At 46.7% G+C, this 25064-nt stretch overlaps 3 protein-coding genes across 3 annotated transcripts; 2 read left to right on the top strand and 1 right to left on the bottom strand.

Annotated features, from left to right (window-relative positions):
* Positions 1–646: 646 nt before the first annotated feature.
* On the bottom strand, positions 647–1226 carry LOC127342118 (uncharacterized). Its single transcript, XM_051368076.2, has one exon. The coding sequence runs from the start codon at positions 1130–1132 to the stop codon at positions 860–862; it is 273 nt and encodes a 90-aa protein (XP_051224036.1). The 5' UTR covers positions 1133–1226; the 3' UTR covers positions 647–859.
* Positions 1227–21704: 20478 nt separating this feature from the next.
* LOC139832249 (uncharacterized) lies at positions 21705–24080 on the top strand. Its single transcript, XM_071821922.1, has 3 exons — positions 21705–21883; positions 21961–22597; positions 24058–24080. The coding sequence occupies exons 1-3, from the start codon at positions 21752–21754 to the stop codon at positions 24078–24080; spliced, it is 792 nt and encodes a 263-aa protein (XP_071678023.1). The 5' UTR covers positions 21705–21751.
* Positions 24081–24260: 180 nt separating this feature from the next.
* On the top strand, positions 24261–24807 carry LOC127342042 (cysteine proteinase inhibitor 6-like). The gene has a single exon (XM_051368000.1). The coding sequence runs from the start codon at positions 24312–24314 to the stop codon at positions 24657–24659; it is 348 nt and encodes a 115-aa protein (XP_051223960.1). The 5' UTR covers positions 24261–24311; the 3' UTR covers positions 24660–24807.
* Positions 24808–25064: the final 257 nt, after the last annotated feature.

The following is a 25064-nucleotide window of genomic DNA, read 5'->3' as shown; positions in this document are numbered from 1 at the left end:
ATAACTTTTTTTTCTTAGGTAATCCTTGGCACTAAGTCTAACATTCACGCAAGCCCCTTTTTTAAATCCTTTGTTTTTCCTATGATGAAATCTAACAAATTTTGATATATATATATGAAATCAGGTAGAACTAGAGTGCGCATGAATTTGCAATTCTTTTCTTTACACTCTTGCAATTTATAATCATTTGAATCAAAGGTGCCCTAAGGCATGCATCATCCAAGGAGAAACATATCCAATTTTATCAAAAATTCACTACAATTTGTGACTTAATTTGAGGGGAAAACATGTGTACTTGTAATTGAGTAACAAGTAGGATCCGAATTCAAATTTTTGGCCCATTCAAAATTGGATGTAATTTCCCATAATCGTTTCGAAACTAACATTTCTATATATTTGAAATTTTCAACCTGACAGCCGAGATGGAGCGGCATGTCGCAACATTGAGCAGTTGCATAGGCTGATTCGCCCAAGATCTATAGTTACAAAGAAACTATTACACACTCTCTCCAATCTAAATTACTTGTCACGAATTTGAGCAACATGTTGCCTAAAATCTGTCTCGTCTAGGTACATTAAATTTGTGATAAGTAATTTGGATGGGATGGAGTAGAAACCAAACCAGTTTCAGGGAACAAGGCAGACGTAGAACAATGGAAAATCATTGGTCACTGACGGAACACGAGTTAACTGAGCGAAAAGAATTAAAGCATGCATGCATAAGAATGAAATCAATAGGACACCGCCACCTGCGTGGATGTCATGTCCGGTGATCGAGCATGCGGGCGCGTGCATCTAAGTTAACCAGCCAGGCGGTGCCGGCCGGTGTGAGTTCCTAGATCGATATCCAGGGAGTCGCTCATGCAGAGGCGCCGGCAGCGGGCGCCTTGGCGGCATCGGCCTTGCCAGGCGTCGAGCCGGCGGCGCTGGCACCCGCAGCGGCCTTGGCTGCCGCGTCGGCGCCGCATGCCTCGTTGCACATCTTCACGCAGGCGGGGTCCTGCTTGCCGTTGGCGCAGCGCTCGTAGCAGTCGTCGTAGCAGCCGAAGGCGGTTGCAGCCGGCAACGACGCCGCCGCAAACACCAGGGCGACGAGGCACAGCGCGACCACGGTGTTTCTGCTCTGAGCCATCGCTGATTAACCTCTCGAGCAGTTTAGATGATGATGATGTATAATTATGGAGATTGGTTTTGCTGTGGGGGGCTTGTGAAAGCTAGTGTGGTTGCTTTTGTAATATACTGTACAAGGGAGAGCGAGGGGGGAACGCCGTGGGGCCATGAGAGCTTCGCGGACGACGTGAGGTATGGTGTCAAACTCGCCGCATGCATGCCGGACTGTTCGGGCCACCGCTCCCCTGATTCTTTACCATATTGGGTCAGTTTAGAACTGAAAAGATATATACTCTTGCGGACAATGTTTTTTTGCATCCAGAAGTAGCTCATGCTTATTTTAAAAACATGAGCTACTTCTAAATGTCCATAATAAGTTTTAAACAAAATTCTAAAAAAAATAACTTTTAAACACATTTCTAAATGTCAAATACATGTGGCGAAAAAATGCCGCACTTAGATCTCAACGTTCTATGTGCTCGCAAAGTCGTTTCACAAAAAACCGATATTGTTCATGCCATGTGTAAAAAGAACAAAAATCAAGACATTTTTTTATAGAGGACACAAAAATGTCGGCTTTCCACATGTATGCTCGAAATTTTTCTTAGATTTTTTTTAAAAAAATTATAATGTCTTTAGAGTGACAGGAGCATATGCGGGGTCAAAAGTGTATTTCCAGCTTTACAATATCTAGTATTCCTTCCTGATTCGCTTTTTAGATGGGAAAAGTTCATGTTGTTCCTTCTTTTGTTCCCTTTATTCATATTTGCTGCAGATTCTGAATCAGAATGAATGACAATAGCAAGGAAAGGTGCGGCGGCACGCCGCGTACAACCTGGAGATAAAGAATAAAGGATGCTTTAAATCAATAGAGGTCTGATAGTAAATGGACCTGAAGTTATTTTTACCGTAGCATGATCAATTGGATATGTACCACTTATTTAAATGTTAATTCCCACAGTAATGAAATAAAGAGATTTAAAGAATATAGTACCAATGATTTAAGCTCAAATCAAGCTATGAACTGGCATAGACAGATTTTCTCTACATTTGCCCATTCTCGTAGTCACCTAGAAGAGTTAGAATTTGAAACATAGAACATACATCTGAATGACTTAATCTAAATTTATCACCCAGAAAGAGATACACATTGTGTAATCGTTTGAAGAACGTTTTCTAAATGTAAGTATTAACAACCAACTTTTGAATATTGAAATTTGCACCTAGTACCATTTTTCCGGGGAATTCAAAATGAGAATCTTGTACTTTTAAAAAATGCAGATATTAATAATAGACTTCAAATCTTGAAATTTGCACTAACTCCGCATTTAAGGGGAAATGGGCGTTCAAGATTTAGAAAAGCTCATGTCGTAGAAAGAATCAAACATAAAGCGAGGAACCAAGCAAATAAGGCATGTTGGTTAGATGTATCCCTGAGCATTGGGAGTCACCGAAGGATCAATACTCCGATGTCACCTTTTCCTAGTGGATCATCGAGCTGGTCCTTTCTGAAATTGCCATTAAACACACAATTTCAGAATAAGAAGTTGAGTGGACTATCTATCCTTTAATCACTCGGATGATGGTGGCTTGCATGTTATGCTATAAAATTAACAATACAAATTCATGCATCATATTGGATTAATATTTGATATGCTATCTGAAATGGTGGCAAGTGTATTTTGTAAAAAGAAGATGAAGGCAAACCCCAGCTATACTAACATATGCAGCTTTGCGACATAAGCTTTGCCGCAGTCATGGGGCTCGTCATCAACTTCTCCAAATTCCCTCGTGGGTTACTTTTATTGGTTTTTTTCATTTTCCTTGAAAGCTTTAACCGTGGTTAGATAGCGTTGATCATGCCAATCGTACGCTCAGCAGGCCCCTTCTTATTTCTCAGACTGCACCCAAGTAGCTTGACGACTGTTCAGAAACAAGCAAGTGAGAAAGAAAAAGAAACCCAACAGCAGCCATAAAACTGCAAACACAAACATTTCTGCAATGGCAAACGGATGGATACTACTTTTCTGTTCCATGCTACAACACGTTTCAAAAAAAATGACATAGTGAAGGCGTTCATGAGTGCTTAGCTTAGCACAGGTTACATGGATCCAGGGGATTTTACATAATAATATATGGCAGAAGTGTGATCAATCTAAGATCACTGTAGATTGACGATTACACCAAGTAAGAACCATCTCTTCAGAAGCTCAAAAACGCCCTCTTCATATCATCGTCCATATCCGAAAAATCAAACTCCTTGAGTGCTTCTTCCCGTGCTTCGTCGTTCCACGATTGGATCTGGGCCCTGTTAGCTAGGAAGTCATCATCGTCCTCGACGTAGCCATGCTTGTCGTACTGACTGCGGATCCTGTCCTGGAAATTGGAGAACCTCTCTCCAATAGCGTAGAACACGCGCGCGCCGGCGTAGAGTCCCACCAATCGCTGGTTCATCTCCTCTTCCGGCGAAGGAATCAAGTCAGGATTTCGGCGCTTCAGGGCCTTGTAGTCACGAGGGGCACGACTGTCGTCCATCACCCGGCCGAGGATGTACTGGATTTCTTCCTGCGGCAGCCGCGTCATCTTCCTCACAGGAGCCTCGTCCTCCTCGTGTTTGGCCACCGCCGTTGATCCCTGCTCCAGCAGCTCAGAATAGCCCGCCGTTGATCCCTGCTCCAGCAGCTCAGAATCGGCCGTCTTCCTTTTGATGGTGCGCATATTCCCGTCGCCTGCTGCCGCCGCCTCCCGCTTCCGCTTGGTAGCGCACGACATCAGTGTGCGCTCCTCCACTGGACCATGCTTCAGCACACACTCGTCGCCACCCACCGACCTCTCATCCGCCGCCATGATTTTGGTCGTGCTCTGCTTCGACGAATCTTCCTCAACAGCGGCCATCGGTTGATTCTGATATTGTGTGACTCAACTCACCACTGGTTGATTTGGATTTTGGGGCAGATTTTGAGGAACCCTAGCTCTGGAATTTGGGAGCCGGCGCTGTGTGCAGAATTGAGGAACCCTAGCTTCCGAAGGGAGTGGCTCTTTATTTGCTCCGGTCGGGACTGACTGACAGTGTCGGGGTCGGAGTCCGAGTTTCTCGCTTACAGCTGGATGGAGATCGGACGACCCGTTCGCGTGTCGAGGGCTCGTACGCGACCAAGGTGAGACGAGGACAGAGATAGCCGTCGGCCGTCGCCAGCCATTTCTCCCCCAAATCCGCCCATCTCCGTCTTTGTCGCCAGAGATTCGGGACCCCATGGCGCTCACCTTCCGCTCCCTTCCCACCGCCACCCCAACCCACGCATCTGGCCGACGCGCGTATCACCAGAGGCACCAATTACACATCCCAAACCTGAGGAATAGCTCGCGGTAAATGTGACACATGTCTCACATGTAATGTCTTACTATAAAATTTCCTTGCCGAATCTAACATATTTTGATTACATAATTATTCATTGGTGTAGCTCACTGTTTTCCCTTTTTTTACCAGCTTCATGGTCATTGTTCACAGAACCAAAATCTTCATCTGCTGTCTCATTAAGATCAATGCCAAACAAATAACTAAAACCCCTTGCATAGTTACTTTTTTGCGTAAGTAGAATGTAGCAACAATTGATACTGCTGCTGCTTGTAGCTGTACCCACTGTTTATCCCACTAGCAAGGTGGCCCTCGCAAATGCGAGGGCACCATCTTCACTCGTTAGCTATTTTATTAACTTATTTATTTAATTATTTGTAATCATGTATATCCATATTATGTCAATAAGATATGATATGATTTTGTAACCACCAAAGATATCTTGCAATAAATATTACAACTTCACCGAAGATACACGGTCTTGTACGCATAACCCACATTGTAGCCTGCCTGAATATATTGGGATCATGTCATGTTATTTTGTTCAAAACTTGGCTATTAATTTTTAGATATCGAATTTTAATTACCAATATTGATGTACTTCGAGTCTTTGTATATACATGCCCATGTACACGAAGCTGGCGGTATAGCCTTGCATATATATGCCGACCGTGCCATAGTATGTTATACAGTTTCTAAAATTTGGGTATCTTTTAGATTTTAAATTTTAATTAGCAATACTTATGTATTTCAATTTTTTGTATATATACGCTCATGTACGTGTAGCCGTCAGCGTAGCCTGGCCTGAATATATTCGGACTGTGTATTTTAATTAGCAATATAGATGTATTTTAAGTATTCGTATATACAGGCTCATGTATATGTAGTTGGCAATATAGCCTGGTGTGAATATATTCAGACCATCTCCTACTATTTTGTACTTTTTTCAAATTTGGATATCAATTTTTAGATTTTTAACTTTAATTAGCAATATCGATGTGCTTAAAGTATTTTTGTATACACACTCATGTACGTGTTGCCAGCAGTATATCTTGGTGCTAATATATTTGGACAGTGTCCTATTCTTTTGGAATGTTTTCAAAATTTGAGTATCAAATTTTGTGTTTTGAATTTTAATTAGCAATATAGATGTACTTTTAGTATTTGTATATGCACGCTCATGAACGTGGCCGGCAGTATAGCCTTGCGCAAATCTATACAGTATGTGTCCTCATATTTTGTATTGTTTTAAAAGTTTGGTATCAATTTTCAGATTTCAAATTTTATTTAGCAAGATTGATGTATGCTGAGCATTTGTACATACACGGTCATGTACGCGTAGCCCGCCTGGTGTGACAATAATTTGACTGTGTTCTAGTATTGATTCATACCTAGTCTAGATTATAGAAAGCCTCTACCGATGAACTTAATTTGAAGCTTTCTACTTCTGTACACCAACGCGTAGCCAATTAGAATATACTGCCATATACCTATTAGTAATAAACTCTCCCAAACGTTTTTATTTTTGTAGAGAGACTCTACCAATATGGGACGGCTAGTTTGATTATCTTCACATGTTTCTCTTAAAGAAATAAGCTTGATGTATCAAACTACGTTGCATTTATACGATATAACCGTTTATATATACATGTAAATCTCCTGGCTGATACGTTCTCCTAGCGAAGGAAATTGAGTTCTACTCCCTCCGGTCCAGAAAAAGTATCGAAAGTGGTAATTTTACAAAATAGTCCTCTAATTTCTTTCACCCCGCAGTCAACTACCTCCACACCACACTCGCACATCTCCAACCACACGACCTCGTTCTGCAATCCACGTGGGCGGCGACCTCACCGGTGCCGGCCGGAGATCCCACAACACCGGCCGGAGTTCCTCTTCCTCGATCCATCCAACGCCAAGCCTCCCTCCTCGCGCACGCAAGGTCCAAGCTCAAGACCCTCCTCAACCGCTCAGCGCGACCGTCCCTCGCCTCCGCTCGTCGGCAGGGATTCCCTGGACTCGGCGGCGCCCTCGTGTGGAGCAGCAGGTCGCGGCCCCCTCTCGCCTCCCTGTTCAGCCGCTCGCCGGCATGGATTCCTGGGACCTGGCGGTGCCCTCACATGGAACAGCAGGTCGCGCCCCTTGCTCTCTTGGACGTCCTACATCTCCTCTGACGATGATCTGGAGCGGTCGATCTAGATCTTGCGGTGGTTTTAGTCAGTTTTAGATTACTACAAGAATTATTTTATAAAATGACATTGTACTAATGGATCCGACATTTTTTCCAGATCAGAGGGAGTACATTTTTTGGTTGGAGTTGAGTCCAAATGTGATACCTCTTTGTAAATCATCTTTTATCACGTTGGAAGTATCTTCCATAATTTCACTTGTCAAGTCGTGTCACCTTTTTTGTACGCTAATCCGGAATGGCAGTTTCGTTTCATAATTTTAAAAAGTAGACCACTGGCGTGTTAAATTAGACTTGTCAAATTCTAGTCATGTTTTTTTTTTGGAGCAACCGGCAGGAGCACTGCCTATTCATTAAGAAGAGGAAAATTTGGTCAGTTTATAAGGGAAACTGGCCGAAAACCGTACAACCCAAACTCAGGCCGGCACCACACAAGCCGACGACACTCCCGCCCTAGCAAGAGGCATCACTCAAAACATAAAGCTCTCAGAGCCGCCGCTCCGCGGTCCCGAGACCGCGCACAAAAACAACCCAAAACACAACACACCGGCCCCGAGGCCGCACACGCTACGAGCCGACGACACTTCAGCCCACGCAAGAAGGGACGACACTCAAAGACACAGAAGTTTCGAAGCCGCCGCTCCGACGTCCACACCGGTCCCGAGACCGCGCACCCGCCTGGCCGGCCAAGCAGCTGCCACACAAAGCAAACCAAAACTTGCCTAGCGGAGTACCAGACCTCCAAGACATCGCCCCCAAGGGGGAGACGACGATGACGCCGCCGATGCCCGCTCTAGCGGAAGCCAAAGCTCGGGTTTTCACGCGTGGAGTCTGAAACTTCACACGACGAGGGAGGTGAAGGAGCTCCTCGACAATGCCTCCAACGAGGGGAACGACGTCCGAGGACGCCAACATCGCCGGCACCAACCGAAGTGGATGCAGTGCTTTCGCGCGGAGTTCACCAAAACCCAAGTCATAGAAGCCTATCCACGAAGACGAAGAAAAAGCGCCCGCGTCGCAGCTCGCCGTTGCCACACGAAGCCAGCCGTGCCACAAAGCCACGGTGCTCCAGGACGCGCCGCACGGCCGCCCACGCAGTCGTGCCCTGCCGCCCGCACGGCCAGGGCAGAAACTCCATGTCCCGGAGCCACCGCTCCCGCCTTCACGCGCAGCAGCAGAGCAAACACCTCATGTCGACTCGTCACCCGCCGCGGGGCACCGGACAGCACCCCGACCACCAGAAGAGCGGCGCCGCCGTGCCGCCATCCAAACGCCATGGCACACCCCTACCATGGCTGCAGGTGCCAGCGATGGCAACCTGCCACACACGGTGGCCCACCAAAGCCGCTAGGTCGCCGACAAGTCTGGGGGCAGCCACCACACGACCACCGCGCCGAGGCACCTCCAAGAACCATCGACCTCCACGCAACCTTTGCGTCGAGGCACCACCCGGATGCCGACCATCCAAGCGCCACCGCGTTCCCGGGGCCGCCGCCCCGGCCTCCTTTCCCGGAGCCGCCGCTCGGGCATCCTCTGTAGGATAACGTTGCATAGAAAACAAAAATTTTCCTACGGTGAACACGCAATCCAAGCCAAGATGCAATCTAGAAGACGGTAGCAACGAGGGGGTATCGAGTCTCACCCTTGAAGAGATTCCAAAGCCTACAAGATGAGGCTCTTGTTGCTGCGGTAGACGATCACTTGCCGCTTGCAAAAGCGCGTAGAAGATCTTGATCACGATCGGTTCCGGCGCCACGAATGGGCAGCACCTCCGTACTCGGTCACACGTTCGGTTGTTGATGAAGACGACGTCCACCTCCCCGTTCCAGCGGGCAGCGGAAGTAGTAGCTCCTCTTGAATCCGACAGCACGACGGCGTGGTGTCGGTGGCGGTGTAGAAGTCCGGCGGAGCTTCGCTAAGCTACGCGGGCAATATGGAGTGGAGGAGCAAAGCTAGGGTTTGGGAGGGGGTGGCCGGCCACTCAAGGGGGGCGGCCAGCTTATGGTCTTGGGGTTGCCGGCCCCCTCCCTTGGCCCCTCATTATATAGGTGGATCCCAAGTGTTGGTGTCCAAGTCTTCGAATAAGACCCGAAACCAAAACCTTCCATAGGAGGGGGGAAACCTAGCCCAACTAGGACTCCCACCCAAAGGTGGGATTCCCACCTCCCATGTGGGGGGTGGCCGGCCCCCTATGGTGGAGTCCACTTGGGACTCCACCCCCACTAGGGCTGGCCGGCCATGGAGGTGGAGTCCCTTGTGGACTCCACCTTCCTTGGTGGTTTCTTCCGGACTTTTCTAGAACCTTCTAGAACCTTCCATAGAACCTTCCGCGACATTTTATTTCACATAAAATGACATCCTATATATGAATCTTATTCTCCGGACCATTCCGGAACTCCTCGTGATGTCCGGGATCTCATCCGGGACTCCGAACAAATATTCGAACTCCATTCCATAATTCAAGTACTACCATTTCAACATCCAACTTTAAGTGTGTCACCCTACGGTTCGAGAACTATGTGGACATGGTTGAGTACTCACTCCGACCAATAACCAATAGCGGGATCTGGAGATCCATAATGGCTCCCACATATTCAACGATGACTTTAGTGATCGAATGAACCATTCACATACATTACCAATTCCCTTTGTCTCGCGATATTTTACTTGTCCGAGGTTTGATCTTCGGTATCACTCTATACCTTGTTCAACCTCGTCTCTGACAAGTACTCTTTACTCGTACCGTGGTATGTGGTCTCTTATGAACTCATTCATATGCTTGCAAGACATTAGACGACATTCCACCGAGAGGGCCCAGAGTATATCTATCCGTCATCGGGATGGACAAATCCCACCGTTGATCCATATGCCTCAACTCATACTTTCTCGGATACTTAATCCCACCTTTATAGCCACCCATTTACGCAGTGGTGTTTGGTGTAATCAAAGTACCTTTCCGGTATAAGTGATTTACATGATCTCATGGTCATAAGGACTAGGTAACTATGTATCGAAAGCTTATAGAAATAACTTAATGACGAGATCTTATGCTACGCTTAATTGGGTGTGTCCATTACATCATTCACACAATGACATAACCTTGTTATTAATAACATCCAATGTTCATGATTATGAAACTAATCATCCATTAATCAACAAGCTAGTTTAAGAGGCATACTAGGGACTTCTTGTTTGTCTACATATCACACATGTACTAATGTTTCGGTTAATACAATTCTAGCATGATATATAAACATTTATCATAAACATAAAGATATAAATAATAACCACTTTATTATTGCCTCTAGGGCATATCTCCTTGATCTCCCACTTGCACTAGAGTCAATAATCTAGATTACATTGTAATATACCTAACACCCATGGCATTTTGGTGTTGGTCATGCTTTGCCCTAGGGAGAGCTTTAGTCAACGGATCTGCTACATTCAGATCAGTGTGTACTTTGCAAATCTTTACTTCTCCATCTTCGATGTACTCGCGAATCGAGTGGTAACGCAGCTTGATATGCTTCAGCCTCTTGTGTGACCTTGGCTCTTGTGCATTGGCGATGGCACCCATGTTATCACAAGAAATGATTAATGGGTCCAATGCACTAGGAACCACACCGAGCTCTACAATGAACCTCTTCATCCATACCGCTTCCGATGAAGCCTCCGAAGCCGCTATGTACTCGATTCTGTTGAAGACTTCGCCACCGTGCACCGCTTCGAGCTTGCCCACCTTACTCGCAGCACCATTCAATATAAACACGTACCTGCATTGTGACTTAGAGTCATCGGGATCGGTGTTCCAACTTGCATCGGTGTAACTTGTTACAACGAGCTCTTGGTCACCTCCATAACAAAGAAACATATCCTTAGTTCTTTTCAAGTACTTCAGATATTCTTGACCGCTGTCCGGTGTTCCATTCCTGGATCACTTTGATATCTGCTAGTCAAACTAACGGCATGTGCTATATCCGGTCTTGTACATAGCATGGCATACATCATAGAGCCTATCGTCGAAGCATAGGGGATGTTACTCATCCTTTCTCTTTCTTCTGCTCGTAGCCGGTCCTTGAGTTTTACTCAATACCTTGCACAGTAACATAGGTAAGAACCCTTTCTTACTTTCGTCCATTCTAAACTTCTTTAGAATCTTGTCCAGATATGTACTCTGTGATAGCCCTATTAGGCGTCTTGATCTATCTCTATAAATCTTGATGCCTAATATATACGATGCTTCACCAAGGTCTTTCATTGAAAAACTATTATTCAAATAACCCTTAACACTTTGCTTAATAGTTCTATATCATTCCCGATCAATAATATGTCATCTACATATAATATCAGGAATGCTACGTAGCTCCCACTCACTTTCTTGTAAATACAGGCCTCTCCATGACACCGTATAAACCCGAAGTCTTTGATCACCTTATCAAAGCGTCGGTTCCAACTTCTTGATGCTTGCTTCAGTCCATAGATTGAACGCTGAAGTTTGCATACTTTGTCAGCATTTTTAGGATCGACAAAACCTTTGGGTTGTACCATATACAACTCTTCCTCAATGTCTCCATTAAGGAACGCCGTTTTGACATCCATCTCGCCAAATCTCATAATCGAAAAATGCAGCTATTGCTAACAAAATCCTCACAGATTTTAGCTTCGCTACGGTGAGAATGTCTCATCGTAGTCAACTCCTTGAATTTGTCGGAAACCCTTTGCGACAAGTCGAGCTTTATAGACAGTAATATTACCATCGGCATCTGTTTTTCTCTTGAAGATCCATTTATTCTCGACAGCCTTACGGCTATCGGGTAAGTCTACCAAAGTCCATACTTTGTTATCATACATGGATCCCATTTCGGATTTCATGGCTTCTTGCCATTTGTTGGAATCTGGGCTCATCATCGCTTCTTCATACGTCGCAGGTCCTCATCATTGTTATCCACAATCATGACATTTAGACAAGGATCATACCAATCAGAGTGGCACGTTCCCTTGTCGATCTGCGAGGTTCAGTAGTTTCCTCGTTCGAAGTTTCATGATCATTATCATTAGCTTCCTCTGTTGCAGGTGTAGGCGAATGCAGGTACAACTTCCGGCATCGCGCTACTCGATCAACGAGTATAGATTCATCAATCTCATCGAGTTCTACTTTTCTTCCAGTCACTTCTTTAGTGAGAAATTCTTTCTCAATAAAGGTTCCGTTCTTAGCAACAAAGATTTTGCCTTCGGATCTGTGATAGAAAGTGTACCCTATAGTTTCCTTAGGGTATCCTATGAAGACGCATTTCTCCGCTTTGGGTTCTAGCTTGTCCGGTTGTAACTTCTTTACATAGGCTTCGCAACCCCAAACTTTCAGGAACGACAGCTTAGGTTTCTTATTAAACCATAATTCATACGGTGTCGTTTCTACGGATTTTGATGGTGCTCTATTTAAAGTGAATGCGGCTGTCTCTAATGCATAACTCCAAAATGATAACGGCAAATCAGTAAGAGACATCATACTTCGAACAATATCGATGAGAGTTCGATTACGACGTTCGGACACACCGTTTCGTTGAGGTGTTCCTGCGGTGTCAATTGTGAAAGTATTCCGCATTTCTTTAAATGCATGCCAAACTCATAACTCAGATATTCACCTCCACGATCAGATCGTAGAAATTTGATCTTCTTGTTACGTTGATTTTCTACTTCACTTTGAAATTCCTTAAACTTCTCAAAAGTTTCGGATTTATGTTTCATGAAATAGATATACCCATATCTACTCAGATCATCCGTGAAGGTTAGAACATAACGATAACCACCGCGCGATGCTACGCTCATTGGTCCACATACATCCGTATGTATGATTTCCAATACGTCAGGAGCTCGCTCCATCATACACGAAAATGGAGTCTTTGTCATTTTTCCCATTAGACATGCTTCGCATCTATCAAGTGACTCAAAGTCAAGTGATTCACGTAATCCATCAGTATGGAGTTTCTTCATGCGTTTCACTCCAATATGACCAAGACGACAGTTGCCACATATAAGTAGAATTATCATTAAGTTTAATTCGCTTAGCATCAATGTTATGTATATGCGTATCACTACTATCGAGATCTAATAGAAATAAGCCATTCTTTTGTGGTGCTCGACCATAAAAGATATTATTCATAAAAATAGAACAACCATTATTCTCAGACTTGAATGAATAACCGTCTTGCATTAAACAAGATCCGGATATAATGTTCATGCTCAACGCAGTACATAATAGCAATTATTTAGGCTTAAAACTAATCCCGAAGGTAGATGTAGAGGAAGTGTGCCGACTGCGATCACATTGACCTTGGATCCGTTTCCAACGCGCATCGTCACTTCATCTTTCAGCAGTTGTCGTTTATTCTTTAGTTCCTGTTTCGAGTTACAAATATGAGCAACCGAACCAGGATCAAATACCCAGTACTAGAACGAGAACCGGTGAAATGAACATCTATAACATGTATATCAAATATACCTTCTTTCTTCTTCTTGACAAGGCCGCTCTTCGGATCAGCCGGATACTTGGAGCAATTACGCTTCCAGTTGTCCCTTCTCCTTGCGTAATAGCACTCAGCATCGGGCTTAGGGCCGTTCTTAGGTTTCATAGGAGGCGTGGCAGCTTTCTTGCCACCCTTCTTGAATTTTCCCTTAGACTTGCCCTGTTTCTTGAAACTGGTGGTCTTGTTGACCATCAACACTTGGTGCTCTTTCTTGATCTCAATCTCAGCAGCTTTTAGCATGCCAAAGAGTTCAGGTAACTCCTTGTTCATGTTCTGCATATTGTAGTTCATCACAAAGTTCTTGTAACTTGGTGGCAGTGATTGAAGGACACGATTAATCCCCAGTCTGTTAGGAATCACTATTCCCGAGTCACTGAGTTTCTTCGCATGCCCGGTCATGGCGAGCATGTGCTCACTAACGGAGCTGCCTTCTTCCATCATACAGCTGAAGAAATGTTTCGATGCTTCATAGCATTCCACTGCCGCATGAGTCTCGAATATAGCTTTCAGCTCATTCATCAACTCATGAGGATCATGGTGCTCAAAACGTTTTTGAAGATCGGATTCCGCATCGCACAGATGGCACACTGAACTTGAGAGTACCGAGTTTTCCGAGTTGCGTAAACAGCTTTTACTTCATCGGATTCATCTTCTGCAGGAGGGTCACCTAGCGGTGCATCAAGCACAAATTGCAGATTTCCGCCAGAGAGGAAAATCCTCACATGACGGAACCAGTCGGTGAAGTTGCTACCGTTGTTCTTAAGTTTCTCTTTCTCTAGGAACTGATTAAAATTGATTGGGGACGCCATCTCTACAACATATATTTGCAATAGTTTAGACTAAGTTTATGACAAATTGAGTTCAAATTTTAATTCTACATAATTAAAAACCTAAGTGAACTCCCACTCAAAACAATATCCCTCGCATTGTCTTAGTGATCACACGAACCAAATCCACCGCACCTAAACCCGATCATCACGAGAAAAGGTGTGATTTCAATGGCGAACACTCAAAGTGTTCATCATATCAACCATATGATTCATGCTCTACCTTTCGGTATCACGTGTTCCGAGACCATGTCTGTACATGCTAGGCTCGTCAAGGCCACCTTAGTATCCGCATGTGCAAAACTGTCTTGCACCCGTCATATGTACTTATTGAATCTATCACACCCGATCATCACGAGGTGCTTCGAAACGACAAGACTTGGCAACGGTGCTACTAAGGATGAACACTTTATTATCTTGAGATTTTAGTGAGGGATCATCTTATAATGCTACCGTCGCGATCTAAGCAAAATAAGATGCATAAAAAGGATTAACATCACATGCAGTTCATATGTGATATGATATGGCCCTTTTGTTCTTGCGCCTTTGATCTTCATCTCCAAAGCACGGATATGATCTCCATCATCTTCGGGCATGATCTCCATCATCGTCGGCGTAGCGTCAAGGTCAATGGCGCCGTCTTCATGATTGTCCTCCATGTAGCAACTATTACAACTACTTTGAAATACTATTCAACATGAAATTTAAAGACAACCATAAGGCTCCTGCCGTTGCCACAATACAATAATGATCATCTCATACATATTCATCATCACATTATGGCCATATCACATCACCAAACCCTGCAAAAACAAGTTAGACGTCTCTAATTTGGTTTGCATATTTTACGTGGTTTAGGGTTTTCGAGAGAGATCTAATCTACCTACGAACATGAACCACAACGTTGATACTAATGTTTTCAATAGAAGAGTAAATTGAATCTTTACTATAGTAGGAGAGACAGACACCCGCAAAGCCTCTTATGCAATACAAGTTGCATGTCGAACGAGGAACAAGTCTCATGAACGCGGTCATGTAAAGTTAGTCCGAGCCGCTTCATCCCACTATGCCATAAAGATGCAAAGTACTCAAACTAAAGATAACAAGAGCATCAACGCCCACAAACCATTGTGTTCTACTCGTGCAACCATCTATGCATAGACACGGCTCTCGATACCACCGTAGGATAACGTTGCATAGAAAACAAAAATTTTCCTACGGCGAACACGCAATCCAAGCCAAGATGCAATCTAGAAGACGGTAGCAACGAGGGGTATCGAGTCTCACCCTTGAAGAGATTCCAAAGCCTACAAGATGAGGCTCTTGTTGCTGCGGTAGACGATCACTTGCCGCTTGCAAAAGCGCGTAGAAGATCTTGATCACGATCGGTTCCGGCGCCACGAACGGGCAGCACCTCCGTACTCGGTCACACGTTCGGTTGTTGATGAAGACGACGTCCACCTCCCCGTTCCAGCGGGCAGCGGAAGTAGTAGCTCCTCTTGAATCCGACAGCACGACGGCGTGGTGTCGGTGGCGGTGTAGAAGTCCGGCGGAGCTTCGCTAAGCTACGCGGGCAATATGGAGTGGAGGAGCAAAGCTAGGGTTTGGGAGGGGGTGGCCGGCCACTCAAGGGGGGCGGCCAGCTTATGGTCTTGGGGTTGCCGGCCCCCTCCCTTGGCCCCTCATTATATAGGTGGATCCCAAGTGTTGGTGTCCAAGTCTTCGAATAAGACCCGAAACCAAAACCTTCCATAGGAGGGGGAAACCTAGCCCAACTAGGACTCCCACCCAAAGGTGGGATTCCCACCTCCCAGGTGGGGGTGGCCGGCCCCTATGGTGGAGTCCACTTGGGACTCCACCCCCACTAGGGCTGGCCGGCCATGGAGGTGGAGTCCCTTGTGGACTCCACCTTCCTTGGTGGTTTCTTCCGGACTTTTCTAGAACCTTCTAGAACCTTCCATAGAACCTTCCGCGACATTTTATTTCACATAAAATGACATCCTATATATGAATCTTATTCTCCGGACCATTCCGGAACTCCTCGTGATGTCCGGGATCTCATCCGGGACTCCGAACAAATATTCGAACTCCATTCCATAATTCAAGTACTACCATTTCAACATCCAACTTTAAGTGTGTCACCCTACGGTTCGAGAACTATGTGGACATGGTTGAGTACTCACTCCGACCAATAACCAATAGTGGGATCTGGAGATCCATAATGGCTCCCACATATTCAACGATGACTTTAGTGATCGAATGAACCATTCACATACATTACCAATTCCCTTTGTCTCGCGATATTTTACTTGTCCGAGGTTTGATCTTCGGTATCACTCTATACCTTGTTCAACCTCGTCTCCTGACAAGTACTCTTTACTCGTACCGTGGTATGTGGTCTCTTATGAACTCATTCATATGCTTGCAAGACATTAGACGACATTCCACCGAGAGGGCCCAGAGTATATCTATCCGTCATCGGGATGGACAAATCCCACTGTTGATCCATATGCCTCAACTCATACTTTCTGGATACTTAATCCCACCTTTATAGCCACCCATTTACGCAGTGGTGTTTGGTGTAATCAAAGTACCTTTCCGGTATAAGTGATTTACATGATCTCATGGTCATAAGGACTAGGTAACTATGTATCGAAAGCTTATAGAAATAACTTAATGACGAGATCTTATGCTACGCTTAATTGGGTGTGTCCATTACATCATTCACACAATGACATAACCTTGTTATTAATAACATCCAATGTTCATGATTATGAAACTAATCATCCATTAATCAACAAGCTAGTTTAAGAGGCATACTAGGGACTTCTTGTTTGTCTACATATCACACATGTACTAATGTTTCGGTTAATACAATTCTAGCATGATATATAAACATTTATCATAAACATAAAGATATAAATAATAACCACTTTATTATTGCCTCTAGGGCATATCTCCTTCATCCTCACCAGACGTGCACCACACTAACTGCGACACCTCCTTTCGCAGCGAATGTGGTGGCTGGGACCGCGCCCTCCATGCAGCAGCACGCGATCCCCAATACGGCAGCTGCCGCCAAGCAGTAGCAGAGGCGAGACGAAGCAGCGCACACCCGGGGCCGCCGCCCTGGCATCCTCTTCTCCGGCAGCACGAGGACGCGCCGCCACCGGAGATGCATACCGGCCGCCACCAGCCGGCATCCCGCGGTCGAGGACACCGACCCAACCTCACTCGCGCCACCACGACGTCCCAAGGCCGCTGCCCTGGCCACAACGAGCGTGGGCGACCCGCACGCCCCAGATCCGATCGGATCTTGGCCAGGCAGCGTCGCACCAGATCGCCCCGCACGCCCGCGCGCAGAGGACGACCACCTCCAACACTGGCCGACCACCGCAGAGCCTGCGAGCAGCCGCCAACGAAGGCCCGACCCGAGCCCGCCGGCCTGGCCTCCTCTCACCCGACCGGCGTCGCCCCCACAAGCCGGCCCTCCACCGCGCGCACACGAACTCCCCGGCTACCTTTGGCAGCGGAGGTGCCGCCACCACCGCGGGGGAGGCCGCCGGCGACAGCGGCAGGGAGGGGCCAGACGGGTAGGACCTTCGGCGGCGCTCGGATGTGCCCCTGGCGTCGCTGGGGGAGCGACGCGAGGGGAGCTATCTCTAAAATCAAATTCTAGTCATATAGATTGACTACAAAAATAATTTAACTGACATGTACTTCCCTATGTAGTATCTCCTACCTGGTACCATCGTTGGGTCCGTTCAAAAAAGGCAAACTATGTAGGAGGATAAGAACGTGGAATTAGGTTACGTGTCAAACTGGTACCTGATAGGTTACACAACTAATATTTGTTCATTAAATCCTAATCGTAAATTTTAGATCTAACTATCATAATAATTTAGATGATATGAATAACGTGCTGCTTCTATTAAAAAACGTTGACCAACGGAGGAATGATCCCTCCCTTGGCTATACGTTGTTAGGTAGGATGAGACTTTCCCGGTTTATTCGCCCCTGCTGCGAAATTACCGCGGGGATTCGAACCCGGGTGGACTGGCTGCGTACTCGCTTGCCTTGCCACTGGGCTAGAGCTCAGTTCTCAATGGTGCTTCTATTATACATCTGCATTTTGTTTTTTAGTATATAATAGAAGATAATAGATTTGAGTTAGTCTTAGCTTAGGTGCCTAGAGAGTAGTTTTTCGGAGAGTTATTATTTAGAAAAATGAACTCTATCCAATCTTCAGAGAACACATTCCTCATCCTCGAAAAAAAAGAGAACAGATTCCAAAAAAACTGAAACCAGTGCCTGCAAGAGTTGCCACTTACAGTTAAATCTTGGGTGTCGAAATATGCAGGCACGATTTGAGTTCAGAGGCAGCACAAAGGATCATCACATGAAAAATCTGATCCCACTTTGAGGCTCCAAGGACTACCTCCTACAGGCAAGCTACTGATCTTGAATAGCAATCTGCAGTCTCTGTCGGCCCAACTAGCAGAACTGACAGCCCTCAGTTCGGTAGCCACAGCTAGCTTCTCGGTGTAAGTTAGTACTTTTTTTATCACTACTGAACATAGTTCCAGACTTACCTATTTGCTATGCCCATAATTTCAGACTTTCAGTGTTATGATTATACTACTGAACATAGTTCCAGACTTACCTACTTGCTATGTTCTTTATGCCAGACTGATAATAGTTACTAGAGGCATAGTACTAGTGCTGTTTATGTGTTCTCATAGCTTCCTATATTTCACTGCATTTGTTGAGTTTGGGAGCATTTTATCCTAACAGTCTAACAGACTAACACCGCTACAAATTGCTTTGCTTTAGTTTAAGAGCACCTGATCCAAACACTTTACATGTTTCCTTATTTTCTACATGTTTCTTTTTTTAGTTGCTGCATTCTTATTCAAAAATACCCTCCGGAACTTCATGTGTTTAATTGCAGAACTGAAATTATCCATATCTTATTTGAGATCAACGCAGTCAATTTTTTTTTGAAGACTAATCTTCAGAGTTGATAACAGTGGTCATGAATAAACATGTATGCATGTGGCTGTTTGGTGAGCTGAGGTAGAAGTACTGCTATTTTGATATATAGAGGCGTGTTAGCTAACTGATTTAGTTTGTGAAGAACAAAAACAATGTAGTTTTGTATCTACAGTAAGACATGAATAATTGACTGATTTAATTTGTCCAGAAGAGAAACAATGGGAGGAGTATACTACTGTTGGCCTGGATTTTGTCTGTGACATTCTATTGGATTTAAGAAAACCTTGTCCAATCAGATTGCTTCCATGGTAATATGTTATGGGTTGTATTCGTGTCCAGCTTGACCTAGTTTTGTGTATTGCAAACCTGGTTTTGTCCTGGTGTTAATGCTATCGGTTGAGGTACAAAATGCTAACTTTTAGTAGTTGTCTTGTATAACAGGTTGATGATGAAATCTTTTTTTTTCGAGAGCATGCGCAAAGCGTGCCTTATCTTTATAGAAGGGAAAAGAGAGTCTCCAATTACAAGATCAGCACCATGGTACTGAGAACACACACACACACGCCACCCTCCCTCCACCTAGACCTACTCTCTCGCTATATCTAGCCTCCCTCCTCTCTTGGCCCTCTCCTAAAGGTGGAAATCATCTCTAATCTGGGTCACCATCTGGTCCACCGTCTTCTGCTCCCTCGCATTGCCGAAGGCCCTCGCATTGCGCTGCTTCCAAATCGTCCATGCCGAGCTTATGACCATGGAGTCAAAACGCTTCCTGTCGGTCCTCCTCACACGCTTGCGGGCCTCCGTCCACCATCTCTGTAGATTCCCCGTGAACCCTGGGTCTGCAATCTGTAAACCCGCACTGTGCAGCACCCTGCCCCAAACCTGTCTCGCATAAGGGCATAAAACAAGAACATGATCCACATTATCCTCCTCTTGCAGGCAAAAGTGGCATGCATCCAGGTTGATGATGAAATCATCCGTCGGAAACTGGATGAAGGCAATTGTGTTTGAGCTCTGGTCTTTCGCATGACATCAAGCTGAAGTTGTATTTATTTTTCTTGCCAGTGGTAGTTGTATTCTCTCCCTCAAGCTAAATACACCGGCAGTCCCAAAAATTGTTCGTACCGTGCAAATTAACCCCACTACTTGAAAATTGGGGTGAAGTAGTCGCAAAAAGTTGTGCTGCGGTGCAAAATTGGTCCCAAAGTGGCAATGTCTTTTTTACGTAAACGCCCCTAATCATTTTTTTCTTGTCAGGTGAAACCTTTGTTTTGCTTTATCTAGTTGGTCCCATATGTCAGGGAAGAAATCAGAATGATTTAAAAATACAAAATGGTGCTGCAGATCGAACTTGTTACTGCAATAAAAAAAAAAACAACGCTAATGGCGCACTACCTCTGCAGCAAACAGTAACTTGCGTTCTAGATGTATAGATTACTTTATTAGAGCATCTCCACTCGTACCCCGAACAGGCCCCCGGCGAGCCATTTTTACATCCGGATGGCGTAAATCGGCCCAGTCGCGCCCCCGGTTTCTCGTTTTCGTCCAGATTTGGCCCTTCATCCATCCGGCGAGCCCACGCCATCCCCGATCCCCCGGGGCGCGCTCGGGGACTCCGGACGAAAGATTTTGGCGCGAAACGTCGTGTGGACCCGCGTAGTCGGTGACAGGAAAACCAAATCCTGTCGATTTTCCCTCCAATTTGCTTGCATATCCCCATTCCCTCCAATTTGCTTGCATATCCCCATTCTCTCCCGCCGAATTTGTCCATTCTCCTCGTCTTCCAGTTCCAGTTCCCGGCGGCGTCTTCTCGTCCACCACCGCTCTCCTCCTCGTCTTCTCGTCCACCACAATGCCGCCGAAGGCGACGACGAGGAAGCCGCGGGCGAAGAAGGAGCGGCCGCCGGGCATGACGAACGCAGAGTGGGCGGCGGACGAGAAACGGCGCGAGGTGGAAACATGCGGCAGGGCGGAGAGGGTGAAAAAAGCCGCCGCCAAGAGGGCGGCAGCGGCGGCCCAGGACGAACAAGCGAGGAAGATCAGCATGGCCATGAGCGGCGGCAGCGGCGCCATGTTCCCCGGCCAATGGCCGGCGCAAGGTACAAGTAGTTCCCCGTCATCCTTCTCCCCTTCGATGTACTCGCCGTCGCCGCCTGCCATGTTCCAAGAGGGCGCCTACGTCCAACCGCCCAGGTTCGCGCCGTCGCCGCCCGAGCTTGACGTCGGCATCGGCGGCCAGTTCGAGGGCAGCTCGCCGGTCATGCGATGAGGGCCGCTCCCGTTCGGCGCGATGGCGGCACTGAACGAAGAGGAGATCCACGAGATGATCACCTCCGGCTCCATGGCCGCCGCTGCGAACCCGGGGTTCTTCATGGCCGCCGCCGCCGCGAGCCCGGGGTTCTTCACGCAAGAGGAGGCGAGGGCGACGGCAGCTGTGGCGGCGCGCAACGAGCATCGGGAGGATGTTGCCAACGGAAGCCAAGCCGTCGAAGAAGAAGACGAAGAAGAAGAAGAGCCAACTCAAGCCGCCGCCAACCTGTCGAAGGGGAAGAAGAAGAGGAAGAAGAACTCGCCGCCTGCCGAACCGCGTATCAAATGGACGCCGAAGGAAGAGGAGTGCCTCGCCGAAGCTTGGATGACCGTGTCCACGAACGGCATAAACGGGGCCAATCAGTCGTTCGACACATATTGGCTTTGAGTGAGGCAGGCGTACGAGGAACGCAAACTCGTCGATCCCTACTTCAACAAGACGAACATGAACGTGTACCGGGGAGACAAGGCAATGGCCACCCATTGGGGGATCATGCAGACGGCGTGCAACAAATGGCACGGCATACAGGAGGAGGTCGACAAACGGCCGATCAGCGGCCACGACTTGGAGCAAAAGGTATGCTCCGTCGACCCTGCATCACCGAGGTACATCGTCGTGAGCTGACCCGTATCGCCGTGCTCTTTTTTCCCCAGCTGCGCCGTGCTTTGGACATGTACACAGACGACACCGGCCTGCAGTTCAAGTTCCTGAACGTCTACGCCCGCCTCGAGAACTGCGAGAAGTGGAAGGAAACCCGCACGACCCTCTCGAAGAGCAAGACCGAACAGTACAACCCCGACGCTCCGGCGGCTTGCGCGGCGGAAGGGCGCCCTGAACTCGGCCAGAAGAAGCTCAAAGAGCTCAAAAAGACGGGCAATCCCGCCGACAGGATGCAGGCGTCGATCGACAAGTGCTGGGCCGACTTGAGGTCGCACGCCGACGGGAGGAACGACAAGTTCGACGGCAGGTGGCGGGAGATGCTCGCCAACCAAGGCGTCCGGATCGCCCTGCTGAAGACGACGGCGGCGGCGAAGAAGAGGAACACAGACTTGGCGTTCCTGATGGGCGGCGGCAACATGGAACTGATGGACGAGGAGACGAGGAATTGGTACCAGGACCACCGCAGCGACATCCTCCGAGCCACTCCGGCCAGTCCTTCGTCGTCTCCGCCGGCTCCTACCTCGGCTTCCTCACCATCTACCTCGTCGACTGCGGCTGCTTCGACGTCCACTGCCGCTGCTTCGTCGTCGGCTGCAGCAGCCGCTTCGGCCACGGCGTGTGAGGAAACTGGTCCGTCGGACACCGCCGTGCCGGGCGGGACTGCCGATGAGCCTGTTTCCGTGTAATTTCCCTCCGATCGCCGATCTGTGGCTGATCATTTTGCTCCTTTTGCCGATCAACTGGCCGTACTTGTAGCGCGGGACGGCGCTTTGTTTGAATTTAAACTATGTCCGCCGAACTCCGGGTGGACGATTGGAAATACGGTACTCCCCACGACTTAATTTCGTCCAATCCGGCGGTTGTTTCGTCCAGATTTGGGCGTGGGGAGCGCCAACGAGTGGAGATGCTCTTAGACAATTTGCTTGCACACGGCCACGGTATCGTCCTGTGGTACACCGTGGTCGACAAGGAGATTTAGTTTGTAAAGTACCTGCTGCTGCGCAATGCGCCTCACTAATGCATATGGATTCATAAAATATTCAAAATATTTTTCATTTATTTGAATTTTCTGGAGTGATTATTTGTATGTTTTGATGAATTTTCAGAGAAAAAATCGCTCCTTTTCCGAAATAATTCAGAAAACACTGAAATTCAATGTATTTCATTGATTTTAGTAGAGAACGAAATATTTTCGAAAAGTGAAATTCGAAACCACACCACTCTCCTAGCTAGTACTAGTAGGGCGCTCACAAAAGGTTGCGACCAGTTCCCTATTGTCGGGAGGATGGCAGCCCCGCGCACACATCCAGGTGTTGAGGACACCTAACATGGCGCTGATTGCTAGCTGAGGCGATTGCTGGCGGAGGCGATACAATGGGGTCGCTGGTTGTCCCAAGTTGCGACACACATAAGATTATGTGCTCGCATTTAATGAGCCAGGGGTAGTTTCTGTATTTTCTTCCTCCAATGAAAGTATCCCCTGAAAATACCGTCTCCGTTTTAAGAAATAAGAAGCCCTCGTTTTACGTGTTTTTTTGTTCGACCAAAAAATATTTTAAACAGATAAAAATTGTTTGTATTAAATTAATATCATTAAAAAGTGTTTTTCAATACGAATCCAATGATACTAATTACATATAATATAATCAAGATTTGGTTGCTCAATTTTTATGGTCAAAGTTTGTCTTGAAATACGCGTGCGTCTTATTTCTTGAAAGGGAGGTAGTATATTGGAGCCCAATCGCGTATCAATGAGGATGCATTCAGGTGAGTGTATGCGTGCGTTTTTGTTTATAGTGTGTCTTATCTAGAAAAAAATGCTACACAACTTGCTAACCCAACATTACCTTTCGAGGAATCCGGCCCAACATGCATGATCGTCGATGGAAACAGATCCTCAAATTTGTAGGATCTGGCAGTTACATGGAAACTAAAAAATGGAATGATCGGTGCTCCTGGCTGACCCGACATTACATGGAAACTACATACTAATGGAATGATATGAGTGCTCCTGCCTGAAAACAAAATATCTGACAGGGAGTCTTATTAGGCTATATTAGCTAATCGGTTACTGCATGGTATATTTACAGAGAGCGATTGCATGAACAGCTAGCAGTGCACCACAACGAGAAGGTATATAATCTTTCCGCAAGGAAGGAAATCAATTCAATTGATATAGTACTAAACATGCAAGGCGGATTTACATCCAATTTGCTGGCAACAACATGCCCTAGCGATCGATTCCCTATATGAAGGCTCAGTTCACCTGTCATTCTCGATCGACCACCACAAATTCATCACCACGACCGGCCAGCAGCTCATCAAAAGGTTCCATCTATCGGCCATGGCGACCTGCAACCAGCTCCTTCTCGCCGTCGCCGCCGTCGGTTGCGCCGCGGCGATAGCCATGCCCGGGGCGGCAGCCGAGGCCGCGCCGTTCCAGCCGATCCCGAACGTGGACGCCCCCCATATCCAGGAGCTGGGCCAGTGGGCGGTGCGCGAGCACGTGAAGCAGGCGAACGACGGGCTCACGTTCAACAAGGTGTTCGGCGGCCAGTTCGAGGTCGTCGCCGGGCTACGCTACGTGTTCGACATCGACGCTGTGGGCAGTGACGGCGTGGTCGGTGCTTATACCGCGGAGGTGTACGTGCAGGACTGGACCAACACGCGCCTGCTCGTGTCTTTCAACTGATCGAGTCTCGAGTGGGAGCCGACGTGCAAATCTCCTGCATGCATATGGTATTGAAAAAGGGTACCACGATCATACATGGCTGGATTGTAATGGCTTTTGGTGTACAGTAATAAACACGAGTTCGAAATATTGAAGGTGGATTTGTTTTCGTTGCATATGCGTTGCGTCTTATGCTTGAATCGATTTAATTTTTTTTCAGAACTCATATGCCTTTTATTAAGAGAAGTTGAATTACAGGCATATTCAAACCTACAAGTGGTTCAATAAACCACAATGCAGACCCCGTGAGCTTCTTCATTTGATTCCCTTCTTTCATGGCTGAAATTTATATTCCCTGCAAAAAAAATTATATTGCCCCTCGCCTTTGATCTGTCTTTGATCTCCCGATTCCTGAAGAATACTACC

This window comes from Lolium perenne, chromosome 1 (genome assembly GCF_019359855.2).
Source record: "Lolium perenne isolate Kyuss_39 chromosome 1, Kyuss_2.0, whole genome shotgun sequence".
Classification (NCBI taxonomy): Eukaryota; Viridiplantae; Streptophyta; class Magnoliopsida; order Poales; family Poaceae; genus Lolium; species Lolium perenne.
This window is presented reverse-complemented; position numbering and strand designations above follow the sequence as displayed.